Genomic DNA, 18534 nt, shown 5'->3' on the forward strand with positions numbered 1-18534 from the left:
GTGGATGACCATCTGGAATGGAATTCCATCCATTCAGACCACTGGAAGAATCTGGCTCGTGTAGGGTTGTTTCTGATCCAGAAAGGTCAAGGGATAGTCCTAATTGTAGAATGAGACTATTCTTTTTTTTTTCATATTTATATATATTTAAATATATATTAAAAATAAATTAAAAATATATTAAATAAATATTAAAAAGTCTATTGAGGGCAGCTGGGTAGCTCAGTGGAGTGAGAGTCAGGCCTAGAGACAGGAGGTCCTAGGTTCAAACCCGGCCTCAGTCACTTCCCAGCTGTATGACCCTGGGCAAGTCACTTGACCCCCATTGCCCACCCTTACCAATCTTCCACCTATGAGACAATACACCGAAGTACAAGGGTTAAAAAAAAAAATAAAGTCTATTGATTTGGTGGGGCTGCCATGTCACAAGTTTCTCCCGTTGGGCGTTAAGATGCCCCCTAGATCTTTTTCACACAAATTGGCGCACGGCCGCACTTCCTTCATCCTGCACTTGTGAGGCTGCTATTTTGAACCAAAGATTAGGTTCCCACTGGAGGGAAGCCATATTTTCTAGATCCTGTGATCTTTGCTTTGGGGTTCTGGAGTTCACAGAGGATTAAGAACTTCCAGGCGTCTAAAATCCTGAGATTATAAAATCCAAACTCATTTTACAAGGTCGAGGAGGGAAAGGTACTTGTCCAAAGTCACCTAGCAAGTTAGTGGCAGAGTAGGATTAGCCCCATCCCAGCTCTGCTGGTCACCTTTGTGACCTCGGTAAATTTGTCCAAATTCTGTGTGTCTTAGCTGGCTTCTCTGGAAATGAAGGACAGAATAGCTTCTAAGGCTCCGACAGTTTCTGTTCTAAGGCCCCTCCCAGCCCCGACATTCCTAATTCTACGTTCCAAGGCTCCCAACTGTCTTCTGATTCCGACTAAAATCTGGGGAACTTTGGACTGTACCCCCTTCCTCTAACCACAGAGATGGATCTTCTTAGACTTTCTATTACAACGTCTCTCTAAACCGGGTGACCGAATGAGGACTTTTTTTGATAAAAGTCGTTGGAGATCACAGATAATGAGAGAAAACAAACAGAGCCTCACTGACCACTGGCACGGAGAACCAGATTTCCCTGAAGCTTTCTCATAGCCCGGGAACAAAGCACCTCTATTCCCCCCATTTCAAAACTGGTTTATCAGCAGATCCTGCTTGCCTCCAAGTTCTCTCATGTTTCAACCCTTACCCCATGACTGTCTGGCCACTCTTCTGCTGCAGGGCCGCCCCCTTTAGTGCGGGCCTGATTTGAGATCCAGAAACTCTCTGGAAAAGCAGGAGCCATTGTGGACACTTTCGATGCTATCAAGTTATTTATTATTGTTATGACTGTTATATTGTTTGTAATTTGATAGAATTTCACAAAATCATGGACTATTAGAGAAGCAATGAGAGTTAGTGCAGTGGGCCCAGGATTGCGCAATAGGTGACGTGAGTTCAAGTCTAAACTCTGGCTTTGGCTCTTGGCAGTATGACCTTGGACAAGTCGGTTCTCAATTCAGAACCTCAGCTTTTTCCTTTGTAAAATATGGGCAACCTTCAGAGTTGTTCTGAGAAAAGCTCCTTTCTAAAAATTATGAAGTGCTACCACCATGTGAGTCGCTTTCATTAGAGACTGGAAAGACCCTGGTGACGGTGAACCTGGATGGGAAAAAATGGCATCTTCATTTTCAGTAATGTCTACCGGAGATTCAGCATTTTCTTCGGGTATTTCGAAGCATTATTCTGAAAAGGGAGCCAACAGACCTCGCCAAAATGCCAGAAACCCATCGCAGAGAATTAGAGTTCTGGTATGTCTCCTTCTGACCTCTGACACCGCCCTCGCCCTGATGTAGACCCTCATTCCCTCACACTTGGGACTATTAGAGAAGCTGTTGGGGAAGTCGGGCCGCCTCCAGTTTCTCTCTTCAGTCCAATCTCCATTCAGCCATCAAAAGGATTTTCCAAAACTGAGTCTCATCATGGCATCCCTCTCCTCAATAAAATTCAGTGGCTCCCTACTACCTCCAGGCTCAAGTACATTTGGCCCTTCATCATCTGGCTCCCTCCTCCCTTTTCCAGGCTTTTTACACCTTCCTCCCCCTCTCAATACATATTCTTTGACACGGTGACAACATCTCCTGGCTATCTCTCGAGTAAGGCTATTTCTCAGCCCTGGGCATTTTCTCTGATTATCTGCCATGTCTGGAAGGCTTCCTCTCCTCCACTCCAACTACTGACTTCCTGGACTTTCTTTAGGTCCTAACTACAATTCCACCTTCTACAGGAACCCCGAACCCTCCTGTAGTTTGCCTGTGGGAGCTTCTAGAGTGCAGGGACTGTCTTTTGTCTCTTTTTGTATGCCCTGTGTTTAGCATAGTGCCCAGCACATAGTAGGTGCTTAATACATATTTGTTAACTGATTGAACCCAGTGGCTTTAAATTAAATCCAGGGCTCTTTCTGTTATGCCACTGGACTTTGCCTTCAGCCCAGTGCCTTCACTGGTGTCTAGAGTTCCCGAGACCTCTACCAAGGCAGGTTGGCATCTGCTCTGCAATTTGTCATTGTAAAGTCCTTTTGGGTGGAGGTGGCAGGGAACGGAAATTCGGCCCAGGGTCCCATACTCCCGAGGGCCTGAGGCAGGATTTGAACTCAAGTCTTCCTGGCTCTTTATCCATGCTGGTTCCAAAAAAACCAAACTACTCTCTTTTTCCGAGCAATCATTTACAGCTCTGGTAGCCTATAGCTCCAGGAGAAAATGTTAATTATTCTGTTTTAGTGGCTTCTGTCATGGATGAGAGCTCTGTTCATTAAGGAAGTGGGATACAATGGGAAGGGGCTAGAGTAGGTATCAGAGGAACTGGGTTTGAATCCTAGCCACCACTTACTTGTTCTTCGACCTTGGGCAAATCATCTAAATACAAATAGCCTGTGCCTTAGTTTTTCCATCCGAAAAATGGACTAGCAGGCCTGTAAATTTGGAGACCTTAGGGAAAGCTTATGATCCCACAGCTCATGTCAGAGATGAAGGCTTTTTGCTCCTAAGGCCAGGTCTCTGGATGCTATGCCACATTGTTGGATTTATTAGGTATGTGGGATAAAGATCCTCCATTAAAACTGGGTTTTTATGTTGAACAATGAAGAACTGCAAATCTAAGCCAGAGCTGCGGTAGAGTCTACACAAACCCTGAACCAACGGTAAACAGAAGAGAACTCCGTAAGTGTAACAGGTCCCGCCAGCCAGGAAGGAGGCATGTGGTGGGCTCCGTTTTGCCCTCTGGGCCCTCTTTGGCCCTTCTGGGGACCCTATCACAAAATCTGGCGATGGCTGGCTCAGGTCTGGAGCTGTCCAAGATGATGGGCCAGAATCATGGCTTTCAAAGTTGGCCCTTTAAAAGGGAGGTCAGTGGGAGGAGCAGAATCCAGGAAGAAGGAAAGGCAGGCAATTTTTAAAATTTCAGATGTTTTATTAAGGATCCTTTGCTGTAAAAGATCTTTCAGCTGATAAAAACTGCACCAGAGAACCCTGCTAGAAACCCATTTAGCGGATCATTAGATATCATCCCACTTAAAGGGCCTCTAGGGAGGCTAGAGGAGGCCACGTACAGGCACAGCCTGACTACTTGGTACCATTTATTGGTTCCCTGAAATGGATTTCAGCAGGCACAGATATAAGCTGTTGATTTTAAGGGAATGGAGCTGGAGTACCTGGGTCTTAGCTAACCTACCTAGCCGGTATTATAAATGCCAAGGAAAGGCTTAGTTAGATGAACTTCAGGAGGGTACTTAGGAAAGGTCTAGATGAAGTGGGTTACTCCTGCAGTGTTTCCTTTCAGTGAGACAACTGGAATGACCTCTGGACACTTATGAGGCCACCTTGTCTCTCAGGAAAGGGAAGAGAGCAGGGGCACATTGGCTTGGCTCAGGGCATGGAAAAGTCCCCTTTCAGTTACTGGTCAGCCCCCAAATCTCCCAAGTGTTAGGGCCTCTTGGTTCTCAAGGATGGAACTCACCAGAAAGTAACTGGAGGGGGAAGCAACAGGCAGAATAAGAGAGAAAGGGCATAGATCTGGCCTTAGGAAGATGGCGGACATGGTCACTGGCCAGACTCAAGTTTTCCAAACATGTCACTTTGTCCTCAGCCTTCTCGGATCAGCTCCAAGAGGCTCCCTCCTGTTGGCTCCTCTCTTTGCCAAGCAAATGTCCAGAGCCCGACTTCCCTGCTCAGTAACCCTTCTCCCTGACTAACCTTGGGGAATCCAGGCTGAGCTGTGCCTGGGCCCATGGAGGTTCTTGACCACTAAGTTCTTGATGACTTTTGAAGTGACTGAGTTTTATTCTTTATAGATGCTGATTCAAGGGGGAAGCCCCAGCAGAGCTCACTCCTTGACCTCACATTCTCATCCGCTTTTGGGTATGGATCAAAGTGTAAAGCTTGAGTTGAAGAGTTTATTTTCAAGTCAGACCATGGTCTAGAGTGAGTGACTGACATGTTTGCACCCTTCACCCTGAATAGCAGAAAGCTAATTACCATCACAGCGGGATCATCACTCTGACCTCCTTCTCATAAACATCCGGGATCACGCCAAAGGGAGAGTTCACCATCCGAACTGTGTTTTTGCCATAGAGTTTGAATTCGTAATGAATGAGCTGTTCCCAGAAGCCGTTGTTAGGCCGAATGATGGGTCGGCAGGACTTGGTCCAGGTGTGAGCGTCCAGGAGGGACATCGAGTGGTACTTCATGAGGTAGGCCAGGCAGAGGGCCGCTGACCTGCTAACGCCAGCTGCACAGTGCAACAGCGTACGGCCCTGCTGCATTTCCACCGTGTGGATCTTGTCGGCGATTGGGTCGAAGAAGTCGTACAGGCGGGAGAGCGGGGTGTCAGCCACAGGCACTTGGACATACTGAATGTCGGCATAGAAGGTGTTCACCACCTCCACGGACACGTTAATGACGGTGGTGATTTTGTTGCTGGATAGTATGACTTTGTTATTAGCGGCCAAGCCATTGCCGAGATACAGGCTGCTAGTAATCTGGGACAGGCCACAGACTGCAGGCTGCCTGAAGAGAATGGGAATAGTGTTCAAAGATGTATTCATTAAGGCAAACTTTATAAACCAGCGACGACGGGGGGCTGCATCTTCCTGCTACTCTTTGTCTAAAGGAAACTGAGGAGAGAAGGAAAACAGAAGTTAGGTCACCACAGCAGCTCCCCGGCTAGCACACCAGCCAGTAGCATCAGTAAATGGGAACGTGCACACACAGGGAGGCCAAAGTCAGACTTCTTAGGCTGGCATTCAAGGCCTTCTCCATGGGGCATCTCCCAGACTTCCCCTGGCCTGTGAAATCCTCCCACCCTAGCCAAGCGGGCCTTCTGACCAGACCCTCTGAGGTTTCTGGTGCTCATCCTGCTGCTGACTAGAACACCCTCACTTTCCTTCAATGTTGCTCTTGCCCACCCTGTGCCATGCATCCCATGCCATCTTCCTCATGCACTACTCTGATCTCATCATTCCCCAGCTCAAAACCACTGGCCCGCACCCAGAGCTTCATGGAAAAAAAGCATAACCTGGCTGATCCCTGCCCTTCCAGGCCCACTGGACAATGGGACAACTACCCATCTCCCCTTCAGATCCTCCTTCCTCCCGCCCTCAATGGGCTCATGCCTAGAAGCGATTCTTCTAGGATTCCCCCTTAACCTGGATCCCTGAGGTCCAGACCAAAGGGTCTTTAGGGAAGAGTGTGTGAAGAAAAGCAAGCAGGCCCACTGGGATGGACTGTTTTCATGGCTGTATAACAAGGACAGGGATTGGGGAATCACCTGAGGGTGGGCCTCAGAATCGGCTTCTAGAGACCTTTGGTATTTATTAAGAAGGCCCTGTAAATGGTGGCTTGTATGGTAAAATCCAGCTTTCTTCTTCATGCTTTGAACCTGGAAGAAACTGGAGTGAGAAAGGGTGTCCTCAGGGGCTCAGTGTCACTGAGAATCTCTCGATGTTGGAGAGGGCAGAGACTCCAGGCTTCCTGACCCAACCATGATTGAATGACAACAACCTCTGTTAGTTAGTAGTCCTCCAGGCTTTGTTTCAATGACAAGGAGGCACCACCCACCTCGGCAGGTGGCCCCCTCTCCTTCCTCATGGTGGCTCCCGTGCTTAGCCAGTTTTTGCTTTTTTTTTTTTTTTTTTTTTTAACTTTCTTCCATCCACTGGCTCCTGTGGGTAGAACTCAGAGCAAAAGAACAAGTCTAATCCCTCTTCTACATACTAGAAAATGGCTCTTCTGTCCTCCCAAGTCTTCTCTTCTTCAGACTAAACATTCTCAAATTCTTCTGCCTAATCCTCAAATGGCCCTTCCCAGCCTATGGTCCTCTGAATGTTCTCCAGCTTACCAATGTCCTTCCTGAAACGTGGCAGTGCACCAGCTCCAGGGGCAGGAAGACCTGAGTTTATGTCTAGCTATGTGACATCCTGGGCAAGTGACTTGACTTCTGCTGCCTCAGTTTCCTTATCTATAAAATGGGGATGATAATAATAGCATCTTCCTCGAAAGGTTGATGTGAAGGACAAATGAGATAAGTACTTGTACAGCTCTTAGCACAGTCCCTGACACACAGAAGGGACTTAATAAATTTGGGCTATTATGATTCATCATTAAATATAACGCCTCCCATCAAATTGACCTCCTTAGGCCAGCCCTGGAAGCCCTGTCTCCTCATCTTTGTCTTATCTGGGCACTACTTCCTACAAAGAGTCTCTCCTGCTCCATTGTCTTGGATAATCGTAGCCATTTACATGTTGTGTTTCTTGGTTCTGTGTCTGTATCCCCAAGAAGTAGTCTAGTACCTCCTATGGTAAAGCAGGTGCTTGGTACTAGTTAAACCCAAGTCTTTATACAGGCCTCAGTTGGTCTTGGGGAACACTCCTCTATTGGAGACTCGCCTAGGCAGTGCATGGTGACTTGATCCATAGGTTTATAGAATTCACCACCAGAAAGGTCCTGTAGGCCAGATGCCCAAAGTTCCCCCCCACCCCCCCAAGAGCCAGCATCTGAAGCCACCAGGTCCTCTCCCATCCTCAGCTTTTCCTTTGGGATGCTGCCTCTGTCTCCCAACCAGATAGCCCATTTCCAGGCTCAGGAGATTGTCTAAGTAATAATGGTGGCAGATTCTCCCCAAACCTTTCACTAGGCCAAACCCTGGAGGGACTATTATGGGACAAGGACTAGATTTGCCCTAGTTTGGCCCTAAGGTAGAACCATAGCAGTGAGTGGAAGCTGCTGAGGGACAGATTTAGACTGGATGCCAAGAGGATGTCCTCACAATGACAGTAGCCCAACCTTGGCCTGGGCTGCCCTGGGAGGCAGAGGGACTCCTTTTTCCTAGACATAGGCTGGATAATGTTGTCAAGGGGATTCTGATTCACTGACCTTTGATGGCCCCCAAATTTAATGGCTCCTCAGGGCAAGGAGTTAAGAAAGGCTCTGAGATAAAGGCTCCTCTCCCTAACAACCTTGTAAAACCTTGGAAGGGGGCAAGATGAAGGACCTCTGTGCTCCATTCTCTTGGGTTTTAAGAAAACTTTCTGTACCAGAAAAGCAGGTTAGGAGAGGAGAAAGGGCACCGAAGCAGGAGAACAACGTCCTGGGCATCAATCTGGGCTTTATACTATGTGGTCAACTGGGCACCTCCCCAGGCAGATTTTTACTTCTGTGACCCTTTCCCCATTTCTAAAATGCAAATAATACAGAGTTACTCAGGGTTGTTGGGAAGAGTGGCCAGAATGTTTGTAAATCTTAAATTACTATAGGAACGAATACCAGTGACCCTCTTCTCCACCCCTTCATTCTCAGTAAGTTATCTCCGTCCCCACTTGCCCTGGGCCTCACCTCCTCCTCTATAAAAGGAAAGGGATGGATGGAATCCCATGAACCTCTAGTTAATTCAAAAGCGTTTCTGCAGCTCCGGCCCAACCCTGTGGGATGGTGCAGCACAGATGTATTTGCTGTGAATACAGCAATACAGAGCAATTTCTCTGGACTCGATATCCCCTTGGAGGGATTTGAGAGCAACTTCACACCAAAGTTTCTGCTGAAGGAGTCTCCTACTTTAGGGGGCCTCCACTCCTAATGTGGAGAGTTTCTACCATCAAGTCCCCTGCTAGGCTGCCCTCCAGCTCATCAATGTCCTTCTGGAATTGGATGAGGGATGTTATTTGGATGAAGTCCAACCAGGACCAAACTAATTTTCCTTTATCTACTCTATTCCAGTCCAACTGGGCTACTTATTGTGCCCCAGATGGCCTAGGCTTTAGGCTGAGGCTAGAGGGCCACTTGTCAGTAATGCTATTAGAGGTATTCTTTTCACATACAGAGGCAGAGGTGAAGTGACTTGCCTAGGGTCACACACCTAGTAGGTGTCAAGAGCTGGATTTGAACTTGTGTCTTCCCGACTCCTAACCCAACACTCTATCCTGCTGTATAAGCTGCTTCAGTTTCCTCATCTTCAAAAGGGAGATAATATACCAACCCTCATTGGGTTTTTGTAAGGATCAGTTAAGATAACCTACATGAGATGCTAAACTTTAAATGTGATTACTAGGACATTATAATTGAATCTTATAGAATTTTGTATTTTTCTTACATGTGTTACCTTTTGTGTTTATACTTGGTCTTAGCCAACAGGTTGAGAATCGATATAGCTTTCATTTTTCCTGCCCCTTGATTTCTGAATATATTCCTCCCTGTCTGCTCCTTGGTAAGCCATCCCTCAGAACAAAGAATGAAGAAAACAGGGAGTCTTGCTAAACCAGCCAATCTGTCTAGTGTCTATGCAACACTCCTACCCACAGTCCCCTTTATCTTTGCAGAAAGAAGAGGAGGGAGCATTCCCTCATCTTTTCTCTGGGGTGGAGCTGGGTCAGAGAATGATCTAGTTTTTTTGGTCTTTCCATATACTTTCTGGAATCTGGACTCTGGGCCCGTCGCAAAGGTCTGTTGGTAGACTATGGATGGCTATCTTTAAGAAACTATGGGTAGGAGAAATTTCTTTCCCAGGGCCAACTCAGCTGTTTGTGAGTAGAGTAATAGGAAAGTGTCTGTGAGAGCTTGGACTTATTGATTCTATCAATACTTTACCTTTTTCAGCATATTCCAGAGGCCCATGCTGGGCTGGCAGCCCCACAGACTCCCTTCTGTGTATGCCCTCATCAGTCTTCTAAAATCGAGCCTTCCTCTCCCAGCTAACTGTGTCCCACCTTGATTTTCTGTCTTCTCAAAGCCCATACTCATTCAGTCTTGCTCTAACTCCAGGAGAAGAGGTTTCTTCATGGTAATGAAACTCTTTTAAGCGTTCTTCCTTCCTGCTGTAAGTAATCAAGGTAGTTCAAACAAAGCAGCGCTCCAACTCGGTCAATTCTTCAGCATGCCCCTATCACCGTGTACACTGTTTTTGTGGTTTGTCTTACTTGACTCGGCATCAGTTCAAAGAAATCTTTCTACACTTCTCTGAGTTCTTTTTTTTCTTATGGTACATCAAAAGTCCATAAGATCCACATTCTATAATTTGTTTTAACCATTCCCCAAATGATGGGCATCTCGTTTCTGGTTCTTGGCTCAAAGCATACTGCTCTACCATGTCAGGGATGACAAGTTTTTTCTTTGTTTTTGTTCTTTCTTAAACTATAAGACAGGTCTAAATACTTAGGTGATTAAAAAAAAATTCCAAAATGCTTTCTAGGATGGTGGCTCAAACTCTCTTATTTTAAGGGAAGGAAAGTCCAGGGAGGTGGCCAAGGTCACACACCTAGTCAGCTGCAGAGCTGAGACCGGGTTGGCACTCCTTCCTCACTGGGAGGTCTCTCAATGATACCCAGGCGGCAGGAACCAAATGAGATGGGGTGGTCAGGGAAGGCTTCCAGAAGTGGGATTGGGGATACACCCACTGACAAGGACTCCAACCCCCACACTCAGGACCTGTCACTTTGTTGGTATGGGTCCTCTCTCCACCAGCACAGATCCTGACAACTCTAGACTCGGTGTGTGGTCTCTGGGGACGGGCTATGGCTAAAACTCTGAGTGTCCTCAAACCTGGCTTGGCTAGATTATTGATAGACAAGAGGACCCCAGAATTGCCCGGGGCTCCGGAGGCCACCCTAGCCTGAATGAGGCCCCTCTACACCCTGCGGACAAGGGCTTGGTCCTGTAGGCCTGATGCCCTCCAGGGACAGGGAGCTCATGGCCTCGAAGGGCAGCCCACTCTTCTTTGGGATGACTCTCATGGTGAGGAAGGGCTTCCTGCCCCTGTGTTTAAATTGGCTTCTCTGTACCTTCTCGCTCTTTCTCCTGGTTCCATCAGCCCTTTGCAGTCAAGCAGAACACGCTTAATCCTTCTTCCACACACTGTCTTTTGAGTCCCTGAAGAGAGTTCTTGTGCCTTCTCTTTTCTCCACATTAAATATCCCTAGTTACTTCCACTGATCCTCACAGAGCAACAAGGGGAAGCCTTTCTCCATCATGGCTGCTTCCTGTGGGAGACCTCTGGGTTATCAATGCCCTTCAGAAAAGTGGGTTCATGGATTTGACCATAAATGGTCTGACTGGGATATAGTAGAATAGGCATCTCAACCCATTAGCAAGCACTTAAGCACCACACTGGCCTCCACACTGGAGAGGAAAACAAAAGCTAGCTAGTCCCTGCTCTCTAAGTTTCCATTCTATCACACACACCCTTCCAAGCCCCTTTCTGAGTTGCCATAGCACAGACTCATGAAGAGTTTGTGGCCCACTAAAAACCCCAGATCTTTTTTCAGATGAATGCCTCTCTTGGCATACCTCCTGCCTCTTATACTTGGAAAAAGGCAATGCTGTGAGTCCAGAGCAAACCCTTCCCAATGATCCTCATTACATTTCAGTCAGAAGAGGTTTGGCATACTGTTCTGTCCCTCCCCCACACACTCCTCCTTGTACAGAGGCCCCCCAGCCTCCTCTGCTCAGAAATCTGCTGCTGAACCTGTCCACTGTAGCTTTAGAGTGAGGTTCCTCAGCTAGCCAGGCTCTCCCCAGGGAGGTCCCCACATTCTCCCTCTGGCCAGTCCTCTCTCTCTTTGGCTTCCCAGTGGCCAAAGGTGGGTAGCATGGGCTCCCCTGGTGAGAACCTTAAAGCTCAGGGCATGAGTCAGTGGACACTGGAGGTCCCTGGAGGTGGAGCCTTCCTGGCAGAGGCCATGGTAAGGGTTCTGGTACCTTTTCCCCAGAGGAGACTGGAGGCCTCCCTCAGTGGTTCCCACCTCCCTAGAGCTGCCAAGACTCCCAGAGGCCAGAAGGACTGGGCATGTGGGGGCTGTTGTCAGCTATGTTAGAGGGAAGACTTGGAGGGAATGGGGTAGGGGGCAAGCACCCAGCCGAGCAGAGCAGCTACTCCTAGGTTTGGCTGCTCTGCAGGGGTCCAGGGCCAGATAACACAAGGTGGCTAAGCCAGCAAGCAGAATCTCTGTGTTCTTGTCCACAGAGAAGGTCATTCCATCAGTCCTGGCCTGGGAGAGAAACTGAGGCTAGGGACAGGGCTCTGCTAGAACCCATGGAGGTAGGGGACAGAGCGGGCCTAGACCCAGGCTGGGAGATGGGTTGGGGGGAATGGAGGCAGAGTGGAGGCCTCCCGGGAACCCCCTTCCAGTCCCCTCAACTCTGTGGGTGACACCTACTCCTCCTGCTGCCCAAAGGCACCGGCTGCAGGCTGCCTTCCCCACTTCAGCGGGCCTGCATTGCCCATAGCAGTCTCCCAGACGGTTCAGCAACCCTCTTGCTGTGGTCAGTGGTCACTACAATGTCCCTCCCTCTGGACCTCATCTCCCCTTCTCCACGTCTTTGCCCGGGCTGGCAGACACACCAGGATTGCCCTGGATTCTGCTACAGAGTCCCCCACCTCTCCATCTGCCCCAGCTCCGTACATGACTCCCAACTACACTACCCAAGAGTCCTTGTGCTAATCTTAATAGCTGACATACAGTAGGCGCATAACAAATGCTGGCTTCCTTTCCTGCACAACTGCCTTTCGCTGTACAGATGGGGAAACTGAGACTCTGGGGAGAATGGGGACCCTCGAGGAGAAGCTTGGCGAGCCTAGGCCCCCGGTTACCATGGGAACCACGCAGGGGAGTAGAGCACGCTAAAGTCCTGCCTCCGCGAGGCTCTTTCTGGAAAATTATGGTAAGAACTTGAAGCGAAGGGACTGATGGGATTGGAAGTGCGCAGGACAGAGCTTCCGGGAAGGGACGGCGGGCCTAGGAGAAGGGGCCGACGGGAAGGGTCGGGAAGGGGTAACCGGGAGGGGCGAAAAGAGAGGGCAGGAGGCGGGGCGAAAAGGCCGGCGGGGCCCTGGGACCCGGCCGAGCCAGCCTAGCGTTCTCAGCCCCGGGCTCACCCTGTTCCCAGCCTCCTCGATCCCGCCGTCGCTGCTGCCGCCGCCGCCGTCTTCGTGGTGAAGTTTCCGCTTGCCGCCCGCTCACCGCGCCGCCTCTGCTGCCGCCGCCTCACACACTGCTCCCGTGCCTCCCTCCATCGTGCCCTCCCTTCCCCACCTGTCTCCTAGGCAACGAGCCGCGTCCGCCTACGGCGTCCTAAGCGGGGACAATCCAACCTCGTACGCATGCGCCCCCGCCCCAGCGTGGCCGGGTCCGTTTCCCGGGCAACAGGCTCTTCCGGGGACATTCCTGCCTTTCTCTGGGCGGGAGCCCCCTAACAGTTTTTCCTCGGCCCGTCTCCTAGGCGACGGGTGATGCCGAACAGTTTCCAGTGTCAGCTCCAGCTCCATTCAACTGCCAACCCTCCCGCCTGGCCCAGCCATGCCCCTGGACCCCACTTTACAAGCGCAGGCTCTGCGTCGGGCCCTGGAGCGGCACCGGGCCTTACCCGTTGGGCCACCCCGGTTGGAATTCATGAAACCCAAAGCCTACCAGTCACCTGTGCTCTTCAGGTGCTTCTGGCCCCCTTCTAGCCCGCACCCCAAGGATCACCCAGCCCGACCTTCGACTCTCACCTAAGGCCCCCTCCCTAAGACATTTTAAACATTCTCTCCCTTCAAACTTTCCAGCCTTTTTCAAAACCCTGTTTAATCTCCACTTCCCCCGAACCCTGGTTCTGAGGGGGGCTCCTGGATGCGCCCCGGGCTTCGTTCGGTTCCAAAAGGAAATCGGATCAGCTCATGCTTTCATTTCCCTCTTACTCCTGGCTTACCCGAGAAGCTCTGGGAATAGTCGAGACTTCTCTGGAGACCCTGGCCTTGCCCAAGGTATCCCTGACTTATACTGCCCTTCCCTTTCCAGCTTGATGAATGCCAGTGAGGTGGCTGTGAAAAAATTTTTACCTAAGAGTCACTTATCCAGGGTGATTATCCGAGACAACCTCAGTGCTCAGCGAATCTTTGAATTGGAGGTAATGTAGTGACTAGCTATAAGGTTATATTACAATGTGCCCATCCTCTCCCTCCTTGGCCCTCTCCTTTACTTTTTGAAGCAAAGGGGCCTCAGATTTCTCCCAAACTCTTGTTTTGAGTCAGGTCAGAAAATAGGGATTTTGTATTGTGGGAGATGGGCAGTGAAAGTTGGGGGAATAGTGATGGAATCTTGACTTCAGGGCCAGCTGTGTGGCTTTCTATCATATTGTTGCCCTTCTCTGACTCTTTTTTTCTCATTTGTGTACCACCTCTCTCAAAGGACTGCTGTGACCAGCAGGGAACTTTATAGTGATGGCTGGTAAACTATTGAAGGCTTGGGGAAGGGATCCAACTTGCCTTTAAAGTCACACGACCAGGAAATAGAGCAGGAGGAGGTCCAGAGCCCAGGCTTTTTTCCTCTTCCAATACTCTCCACAAAATACAATGACTTCATGAGGGGGAAAAAAAAAAAGCATGAGTGGAAAGAGTGATAGGTAGCAAGAGATGATCTGCTTTGGTTCTCCTTAGCTATTCAGGCGGGCAGGAAAATGTACTAGATTTTCCCTCTCAGTACAAATGACACAGCAAGAGTTTCAACTGTTTGTTCAAGGAAGAGAAAGCCAAGGGCTTGGGCATTCTTGCTGGTCTGGAGGCTTGTGGAAAAAACTCAGTTAAAACTCTTCTTCCTGCTCCCTCTCCCTGCTATGGGGGAGGGAAAAGGCCAACAGGTGGTCCTAGATCATGATCTATCAGAAAGGAGGGAAGTGGGCAGACCAGCTCTGTGTGTATCCAAAAGATGCCATCCCACTGAACATGCAATTTTCTCCAAATTCTCTTCCAATCCTGGTGAATATAGGTACACACATTCCACGCACTCTCCTCTTTTCTCTATGTAATTTGATTTCCAGCTTCATCATTCCACAGATGCTGCTCTCTTCAAAGTTACAAGGAGGGGGAAGCTAGGTGGCTCAGTGGATTGAGAGCCAGGCCCAGAGTCGGGAAGTCCTGGGTTCAAATCGGGCCTTAGATACTTCCTAGCTATGTGACCCTGGGCAAGTCACTTAACCTTCATTGCCTAACTCTTACCACTCTTCTGTCTTAGAACCAATACACATTGTTGATTTTAAGACAGAAAGTAAGGGTTTAAAAAACAAAACAAAACAACAGAATTTACCAGGGATCTCTTATTGCTAAATCCAATGGCCTTTTCTCAGCCCTCATTCTCCTTGACCTCTCACTTCTCACAAAGACCATGTAGTCTTTAACACTGTTGATCCCTCTCTTCCTTGATACTTTCTTGCTCTAGGTTTTCAGTACACCCCTGTCTCCTGGTTCCTTCCATTCTGACTGCCCCTGAATCAATCGTTACCAGAACATGGGTGTCCCCCAAAGCTCCATTCTGGGCTGTTAAAGTTAAAAACTCCTGGTTCTTAGTTTCCATAGAGTTTATTAATATTACTTGAATAAAGAAAGCAGATAGAGATTAAAGCCTATTTCTAATCTAATTTTAACCACGTGTCTTTCCACATGGCTATTTCTCTCAGCCACAGGCCTCCACTGCTGCCATCCAAGGGAATAGAGAGAGCACATCCCCTCGCACCCCCTTTTATCCTTTCTTTTGGCCTGGACTCCTAACCTTTTGTTCCAGGTTGTGTCTCTAGGACTCTTCACCTGTGACCTATGTTTGGAGCATTCACGTGATGTTGAGTCACACAGCACAGGGACACAGGTTGGACGACTCTAGGGGGAGGGGGTTCCCTTTACACAATCCCCTCTGTGATTCTATTGGGAGACAAGCATGTTAAAAATCTCCCCACTTGGGGTCTTGGGAGATTAACATGCTTAGTCTCCCTAGTGAATCAATTCACATAACCAGCTTTTACCTCTAAAGCTTCTTTTACTAGAAGTGTGTAAAATATTGCACTTTACCTAGAGGGAATTACAACAATTTGGGGATAAGAGGAAAAGAAAAGAGAAAGAAAACAAAAATGATGATGGACACATTGACAAAAAGCCAATTAGGGGGCCCTCCCCTTTGGCATAAGAGTTTACATTTAGAATAAATGATATGTTCAACTCCCTTCAGTTCAATTCATTATATCCCAAAGTTCACTCTGGATCTTTTGATGCAGTATGTGGTTTCCACAGATATCCTTATGATATCTTCTCCAAAAGATCTGCTTTCTTGATTTGGGGTGTTGGCAATTTTCTTTTCCTAAAATTTCTTTGAAAGATTTTAAACTTTGGATTTTAGAATAATTTTACAATCCCCGCTGAAGGAAGGTGTTGACAAACACTACCATCACCCCAGGATACATGGCCGAGTTATGAGGTATATGAATCAATTCCCAAAAGAAAACCAAAACCCTCCCCCCAAAAAACAATAGAAGAGAAAAAATTCTGGATTATATATATATATATGTATATATGTATATATATGTATAAGTATATATCATGTATAAAATTATAAATGAAAACCATACAGGCCCTTGAATCACCAGCAAGGCCCAATTAAAGTGATTTATGTCTTACAAACCTGCAGGACAATTGCAGCAATATTGCCCCTACCCATCAGCAACCAGGACTACAGAAAATTGCCATACCATAAAAGAGAAAGGACTAGATTCTGAGATAAAAGGGAAATCTGATTCCCTGGTCTGATTTTACCTTCAATCTCAGGGATAGGGGAGCCAAAATGAAAGCCAAACTAAGGTAATTATAGGAATCTGGTGGGGAAGTCCAGCATCTGGATTTGTCAAATAGCTACTTCCATGAACCTCAAAACAAGTCCTCTGTCTTGGCATAGATCCTGAACAATCCTACAGGGATTGTTGGTCTCCTTGACCTTGTGCTTCTTTGCACTGTGCAGTGGCTCTTTTTTGATCCCTTCTTCTGAAATCAGACAAAATTATTAATAAATGTCCCATGATACTTGACTATCAATGACAGGTTTCCATAGTCTTAAAGCTTTTGGATATGCATTGGTATTAGGGTTCATAAATATTATAAACTTATCCTTCAAAAAAAAACCCAATAGTGATTCCATGTACTCAAGTACAAAAAAAGAAGAAATCAAATATCCTATTGCAAATATAAGAAAAACAAAAATTTAAAAATCAGGAATTCATAGTTCACATTTCATGTGACAATGTGTCAGCAAACAGAGGCACAACACAAAGGTTTTTCCCTCAAAAAAAGTTCTATTTCCTTTCTAACTTGGCCATGATCCATGGTGTGAATGTATACAATTTTTTCACCAGGTAAAAGCTTGTTACAAACAGTAGTAAAACAGCTAATGCAGATTCTAAGAAGTACCACAATCCCCAAAATTATAAGAGGAGGCTACAAACCAAGCAGATGTAACAGAACATATAGCTAGTAGCCAAAACATAGTAACTGAAAGTGACATTGTGTAATGGAATATTTTAGATTTAATTAATATGTAAATTTAAAAACAAATCTAAAAATAAATAAGCAACAAATACAATATATGTGTTAAGACAGTGTCAATAGAAGGTACCCATTTTACATGTGAGTGAGCAATGAATCCAAGAGTCTTTTTCTCCAATTTTGATAGCTATTGGAATAGTTCACTGGAAGTTATATATACACCTTGTCTCCTGGGTGTAGATCTGTATTCAAGATTGTTTTACAGAGACTTCTTCGCTACGGGGAGGGGAACAAACTGAAATAGTCAACACCAATAAGGCAGTAAGTTCTGAAAAGTTTATCACAGGCTAAAATTCACCTCCAGACTCTTTGAGGTCCTTTCCCTTCCTGAATACCATCATTCATCTAGATTTCTTTGGCAACATCTCTGGCCATTTTGATTATTTCTCAGTTCTACCTCACAGTGATAACAGATTCCTTGGCATACTGCATTATGGTCCTAGTTGTAATTTACGCTATTATAATCACTGATCCTGTTAGAGGATCTATTATTGTTGTTATTATTATTATTTCTTAAACAGCTTCTGTTTTTATTTTCTTGGTTCCTGTTTCTACAATCCATAGCTACATGGCCTTCCCACAAAAAAAAGGTCACTGATTGCCTCTTGTGTTCCTTTAAAAGAGCTATGACCTCTTGTCTTACAGCTCCTTCTTTTACATGTTCCTTTAATTCCTTAATTCATTTTTCTCCTTTAATCTCTCCACTAATTCAGCTTCCTCTCTATCTTCCTTTTAATAGCTATCAAAAGTGTAAACTGCTACTCTATTTAATTTATTGAGGTTCATAGTGGACCAGTCAGGATATTTAGTCATAAAATATTTCCTAACCACCCTACAGTAGTTTTTTACAAATTGTGTTCTTATGTGTCTAACATTTTTTCCCCTAGAAAGATCTAGGTCCAGATATCTGCATCCCAGTTCAATAAGTCTATCCATGAACTGGAAAATGGTTTCTCATTATCCTCCTGCTTCAAAGTCTTCAAATTTAGTCACAAGTACCTGGCCCAACAGAATTCATTGCTTTTAATAATGCATTCCTAGTCTGACATAGATGTAAGTAATCTTCCTCTGAATTTGGGTCCCTTTTAGAACCTTCAATCCACCAATGAATCACCCCCTATCCCTGGGCCTGATTAACAAGTGAAAGAACCTTATTTCTTTCTCATTCTGTTAGCAGAGTGTGCATTAAATCCTGTACATCTGTCCATGTCAGATTATAACTTCTGTAAATGCATTCAAACATCTTTATGACTACAATGGGTTCATCTTCAAAGGAAGGGATTTTTTTTTTCTTTGAATCTCTCAATGTCTTGTGAACAGAAAGGTATATGATGTCTAATATTTACTAAATTCCCTCTAGGCCTTTATTTGAGTTGTCTGTTGTTACTGGAGTCTTATTTGATATTCAGGTTGGAGTTGAGTGAGTGGGGGAAGGGGGAGGAGTGATTGAGTGGGGAGGGAGGGAGGGAGGGGCTGATCAATAGGTGAGGAGGCAGAGTGAAAGGAGTGGTTGTAGGGGCAGGGAGGAAAGTGAGGGTGGGGTGGGGAGGAGAGGAGGAGACTGGGTGAGTTGGGAGGGGTTGGTCAGGGAAAGGAAGGGAGGGAGAAAAGGAGAGCAGGGAG

The 18534-nt window shown here is 46.8% G+C and overlaps 2 protein-coding genes across 5 annotated transcripts in view; one reads left to right on the forward strand and one right to left on the reverse strand.

The window, feature by feature from the left end:
• Window positions 1-1366: 1366 nt before the first annotated feature.
• On the reverse strand, window positions 1367-12583 carry DUSP18 (dual specificity phosphatase 18). Of its 4 annotated transcripts, none has more exons than XM_044674275.1 (3): window positions 5854-6985; window positions 4563-5200; window positions 1367-1692 (listed from the first exon to the last, which is right to left on the reverse strand). In XM_044674275.1, exon 2 carries the CDS (start codon window positions 5129-5131, stop codon window positions 4565-4567), a length of 567 nt encoding a protein of 188 aa, XP_044530210.1. In that variant the 5' UTR covers window positions 5132-5200; window positions 5854-6985; the 3' UTR covers window positions 1367-1692; window positions 4563-4564. The 4 variants fall into 4 exon arrangements, with proteins under 4 accessions (XP_044530210.1, XP_044530218.1, XP_044530226.1 ...); XM_044674283.1 differs by lacking the exon at window positions 1367-1692 and adding an exon at window positions 12451-12583 and having other exon boundaries at window positions 3478-5200; window positions 5854-5964; XM_044674291.1 differs by lacking the exons at window positions 1367-1692; window positions 5854-6985 and adding an exon at window positions 12451-12583 and having other exon boundaries at window positions 3478-5200.
• Window positions 12584-12871: 288 nt separating this feature from the next.
• Window positions 12872-18534, forward strand: part of C1H5orf52 (chromosome 1 C5orf52 homolog) — a 12109-nt gene continuing 6446 nt past the window's right edge. Inside the window, exons 1-2 of the mRNA XM_044674303.1 lie at window positions 12872-13002; window positions 13352-13460. Coding sequence (XP_044530238.1) covers window positions 12872-13002; window positions 13352-13460 — 240 coding nt within the window. The remainder of the gene's footprint in view (window positions 13003-13351; window positions 13461-18534) is intronic.

Source organism: Gracilinanus agilis, chromosome 1, assembly GCF_016433145.1.
Source record: "Gracilinanus agilis isolate LMUSP501 chromosome 1, AgileGrace, whole genome shotgun sequence".
Classification (NCBI taxonomy): domain Eukaryota; kingdom Metazoa; phylum Chordata; class Mammalia; order Didelphimorphia; family Didelphidae; genus Gracilinanus; species Gracilinanus agilis.

Excerpts from the sequence above, each read along its gene's own strand:
- DUSP18 (XM_044674275.1), bottom strand. The coding sequence starts at position 5,131 with ATGAATACATCTTTGAACACTATTCCCATTCTCTTCAGGCAGCCTGCA.